We start from the raw sequence: 4,893 nt of genomic DNA, 5'->3' as shown, positions 1-4,893 counted from the left end.
GGGGGACGGGGGAGGGTTGAGAGAGAAGAGGGGAGAGAGACGGGGAAGAGACAGATTTTTTGTGCAGAATAAAAAATATAAAAGGCTGGGGATGTATCTCAGTGGGAAGGCCTTGTGCTAAATCCCCAGTACTACCACAGAGAGAGGGCAAAAGAAAGGAAGTACTTGCTGAACGCCTACTATGGAGCAGGCCCAACACGGTGAAGCTGGAAGACATTCTCTGCAGGGAAAGCCTAGACCAAGCAGCAAGAAAGCGGGAGGAGCCCTGAAGGTCAGGTGGGGGGCACTGGGCGGGTTCGGAGCACGGGATGTCCAGGTCGTGTGTTCAGTCTTCTGCGGCCTGGTCCACTTCTCCCGGGTTCCCACGTGCCCATCTGGGCCAAGGAAAGTAGAACACTTCCCGCTCTGGGGCCTTAGCGAAGCCCAGAATAATTCTCTTACCCAGATTCCTCTTCCTGTGCGTGCCTGGTGGATCCTGTGGGGTTCCCAGCTCCCCAGCTCGGGCCAGCACTGTCCTAGGAACAGCCAAGGGTGTCCTTCCCAGGCCTGGGCACCTGCCCTTTCTGGTCCTAACTGTCCCAGCTGGAAAGCAGCGCTGTCACTGACCGCTCGCAGAGTCCAGGCCCTGTGCCCCGGCTGCTCTGTGTCTCCCAGCCTCCTGCCTGCCTGGCTTCCCCGGCGGCGGGAGCCCATTTCCTGCCCTCTGTGGCCGAGGACTAGCAGAACCTTGCATGGAAACAAGGCCGGCCCTGCTTCCGCTGTTTAGCTGCCGGAGAATGCCTGGGAGAGGAAGGCCTGGGCTGCTACCACCTCCTTGGAGAGCTGACCTTGGTCTGCGGGCAGTCTCAGGGGCCACAGCACAGAGCTCTTGCCTCAGGGGACCCAAGAGATGCCTGGTCCAATGAAGAATACTTGGGAGAAGAAGTTCCAGGCCTGACACTGAGCTACAGCCCAGTCCTTTTCAATTTTCTTTTCTTTTGAGATATGGTTTCCCTAAAGTCTCTACATTGCCCTCACTGCACTCCAGTCCTGCCTTGGTTTTTCTAGTGCTGGAATTATAGGCCTGCTAATTTCCAGCTGGGCATGGTGGCACAGGCCTAAAATCCCAGTACTTGGGAGGCTGAGGCGGAAGATTGCCACAAATTGAAGGCCAGCCTGGGCTACATAGTGAGCTCAAAGCCAGCCTAAAATACATGATGTAACCCTGTCTCAAAAAAAATGAAACAAAAGAGAGTCTAACCCTAGAGCTGGGGCTACAGCTCAGTAGCAGTGGTCTTGCCTACTGTGCACAAGACCCTAAGTTCAATTCCCAGCACCACAAAAAAAAAAACCCAACTAGGAAGCCTAGTAGTTGCATGCCTCAGTTTCCCCATGTAATAGAAGGAAAATAACAAGTTCTACCTCCTGGGGTCCATAAAGGATTGGATGAGCTAATTATACATTCAGTAAAGAGCTGGCACAGAAGTGTCCAAGAAATATTAACCATTGTTTATTGTGACTGAGTATTAATTATTCATCACACAGCATGCATTTATGAAACAAGCTACTGAGAAACGTTCCATTGCAGTCACGTGGGACACAACGGTGATCCTGCAGCAGATGGAGATGTCTAAGGGGAGGGGGTGGGTATGAAGTGCGCCCTGGGCCTGCAGGTTCCCTAAATGTTTGCAAAACTCAGCTGACACTGAAATTCCCCACCCCACTGGAGTACCCGTCACACACATAAACAGAGAGCTAATCGTGGGGTGGTGCAATGAAGGGACATTTGGGGAGCATCCTCCTTCCCAGAACCAACCCAAGAATAAAGAGGAAGGATGTGCCCCAAGCCCTGGACTCACAGTGGCCCCAGCCTCTAGCGCAATCCGGCTGCCTCTGTCACATTGCCTTCTGCTCTGCGGTCACCCTGGTCTGTAACTGCCCTGTGCCCTCTTCACTCAGCTCCGTTCCCCCCATGGATGGTTTTCTTGATTCACTCAGTCCTGGTCTAGAATGCCTCCTCGACCCCCTGGCATGCTACCATCTTTCCCCAACCCGCTTAACTTGGCTACCTCCTGGCCCTTTCTATTTTTATTCTGAGACAGGGTCTCACTTAAGTCTGCCCAGGTTAGCCTCAAACTCAATGGTATTTATTAAATATGCTAACTCCTTTTGTAACTCCTTTTGCCTTTTTTTTTTTTTTTTTTTTTTTTTTTAAGATAGGTTCTCCCTGTGTAGCCCAGGCTGGCCTCAAACTTTTAGTGAACCTCCTGCCTCAGCCTCCCAAGTGCCTAGGATTGGAGGTGTGCACCAACATGCCCAGCCTACCCCTCTTATTTCATCTATGTATACTTCCATAAGTTTGCATTATTGTTCCATTTTATAGAAATGACACCTGCCGCAGGAATTCATTATTTTAAGTGTTCATACCCTACCTTATGCCAGAAACAATGTAAGGTGGCTCAGAGAGGTTTGACCTGACCCAGGCCACACAGCTGGGAAATGAGGAAAAAGACATGAGCTCCTGCCTCGGGGCTCCATTCTGTTTATTTTCAGAACTGCACTGCTCCATGTCCCAACCCTATGTCACACAGTGTGATGCACACTGCATTGCATGGACACCCCCAGACAGCAAAGAGGATTGTCATTTGCAGCAGGGGTCTTGTGGTGGAGCACGCCTGTGATTGCAGCACTTGGGAGGCTGAGGCAGGAGGATCTCTGTGAGTTTAAGGCCAGCTTGCACTACATAATGGGATCCTGGCTCAAATGAAACAAAACAAAAAAACAACTCAGAGTGGCTAAGTGCAGGGGAAAGCCAGACAGCCCCAGTGCGGGGCCCAGCCCAGACAGGCCTGGTAGCTGCCTGGCAGCCTCTGACTCTGGCCGGGCCTGTCCCCACCTGCCCCTTGCCCTCCCAAATAGCTGTGCCCCAGCTGCCTCCTGCCTCAGCCAGCGGAAGGCGCCTGGGAGCCCCGCGGTCCCCTGCCTGGACTGCTGGCCGGCCTCTAGCAGGGCCCCCCCAGGTCAGGAAGTGCCGAAAGAGGAAGAGAGTTGCCGGGCAGGATGAGCGCGCTGGGGGCTGGCCACAGTGCCGGGGGAGACCGCGATGCAGCCGCAGCTCTGGGGCCCGCAGAGGCGCTGGGGACAGACGCTGGAGAGCTGCAGGGGGCACTGAGGCAGATGTGGCGCTACCGCTCTTGGGACGTGCCACAGATACCAGTCGAGGCCCTCCAGACACCGTAGGTACAAGGGTGACCGGGGGCTGAGCATGGGGACCCTGTCTTGCGGCAGACCCGAACTTGGGGCGGGGTGGGGAGGAGGGGGGAGGGGCTCCCAGCCTGCTATGTGGAAGCTCTGTGCAGGCCTAGGAGGGTCCAGGGAAGCTGTTGGAGGGGTGAAGGGTGCCCTGCTGGTGGGCTGCGTGGTAGAGGACAGGGCTCATTAACAGAACGGGGATCTGGGGAGGGGACTCCCCCACCCCAAAGAGAGTGGCATTCAGGCTGACAGTTTCCAACTAGGGAAAGGTAGGGCGCAGACTTCAGGCGCCTCTGGGCTCTTTCCCTCTGATCTTGGGTGTGGGAGCTACTGGGCAGCCTCCCCAGCACAACCTCTGTGCTCGCTCCAGAGGCCTGGGTCAGGCTCTGTAGGGATTTCTCTGCCCACCTCCCACCAGCCTGGCCCCCACTAATGGCAGGAAGGCAGGGGCCTTCTGCGGGCTCACCGGCGACTGGAAGGGAGTCAGGAGCGGGGCAGGGCCTCCGGGTGCTGGAGAACTCTCTGTCAGGCTTGCTGGCAGCCCCGCCCCCAGCGTAGGCTCTCTGTGGCTGACCCAGGCTGGAAAATGGGCTGCCAGAACCCCAAAGGAGAGGGTGAAAGTGTAGGTGACACAGGATGTGGCTTCGCAGAACAGAGTGCAGACTGAGACACCAGGCACTTGGCTGGGCATCAGGGTGGCAGCGGTTGGGGAGCAGGGATACCATGGTCCCCGGCTTCCCGGCTCCCTCATCTTGGAGGGGTTCTTGGAGACTGGGCACAGATTCTGGAGTGTAATGATGGCCATGTCCCAGGGGATGATGGTTCTGGTTCCAGTTGCTCTGGTTTCTGGAAAGGGACAACCTCTTACCTTGTGTGTGTGTGTGGGGGGGGTTTGGGTGTACTTATGAGTTACATTTCTGGATGTATGTAAGGAGTGGGGCCCTAGCACCATGGCTCAGGGGCTACTCTGTGCCTGTCCTATGCAGATGTGTGTGTGTGTACTGTAACAGTTGTCCTCATGAGTGTGTATTTGAAGTGGGGTGAGGTGGTACACCCCTCTAATCCCAGGATTTGAAAGATTGAGGCTGGAGGATGGACTCCAATTGTAGGCCAGTTTGGGCTACATAGTAACAGCCTGACTCAAAAAAAAGAAAGAAAGAAAGAAAGAAAGAAGTGTGTATTTGAATGTGTAAGAGGTGTGCAGGTCATTCCTCAAGGATGAGATCAAGAGATGCCCTTTGACAGTGTGCCAGGAAAACACCCACGTGCCGGGAGTGGAGTGCTATGGAAGGGTGGCTCTGCCATTGTGGGTGGTGTGTGTGAGAACCATGAGTGACTTGGGCCGGGGTGGGACGTGTGCGTCTGTGTGTGCGTAGAGAGTACATCGGACCTCGCCCTGGGGGTGGGCACCGTGGAGACTGGCCGGGTGGCTGCATGGGCGCAGGGCATGCGAGAAAGCAGAAGATGCCTTGTGGACGTGGGAGTAGAGGTGCTGACAGCTGCCCTCGTGGTGGACACTTGTGAGACACAGGTTGTCGGTGGGGAAGGGCTAAACGGACGACAAGGCTGCCTGTAGTGCACGTAGTCCAAACCAGGAAATCTGCGCCGTCCCGGCGGCCCGGGGCGGGGCCTCGGCCTCCCCGCCCCCCGGAGCTCCGCGCC

General features: G+C 55.8%; 1 protein-coding gene across 3 annotated transcripts in view; it reads left to right on the top strand.

The window, feature by feature from the left end:
- Positions 1-4,893, top strand: part of Dgkz (diacylglycerol kinase zeta) — a 39,861-nt gene that overhangs the window by 7,798 nt on the left and 27,170 nt on the right. The window contains exon 1 of one of the 3 annotated variants that reach the window (XM_023710460.1): positions 2,973-3,215. The exons of 1 other annotated variant lie outside the window; for it this stretch is intronic. In XM_023710460.1, coding sequence (XP_023566228.1) covers positions 3,040-3,215 — 176 coding nt within the window. In that variant the 5' untranslated portion in view covers positions 2,973-3,039. Of the gene's footprint in view, positions 1-2,972; positions 3,220-4,893 lie in introns of those variants that run through there. One more of the 3 variants, XM_023710457.1, reaches the window with a different exon arrangement.

This window comes from Octodon degus, unplaced genomic scaffold (assembly GCF_000260255.1).
Source record: "Octodon degus isolate 3935 unplaced genomic scaffold, OctDeg1.0 scaffold00018, whole genome shotgun sequence".
Taxonomy (NCBI): Eukaryota; Metazoa; Chordata; class Mammalia; order Rodentia; family Octodontidae; genus Octodon; species Octodon degus.
This window is presented reverse-complemented; position numbering and strand designations above follow the sequence as displayed.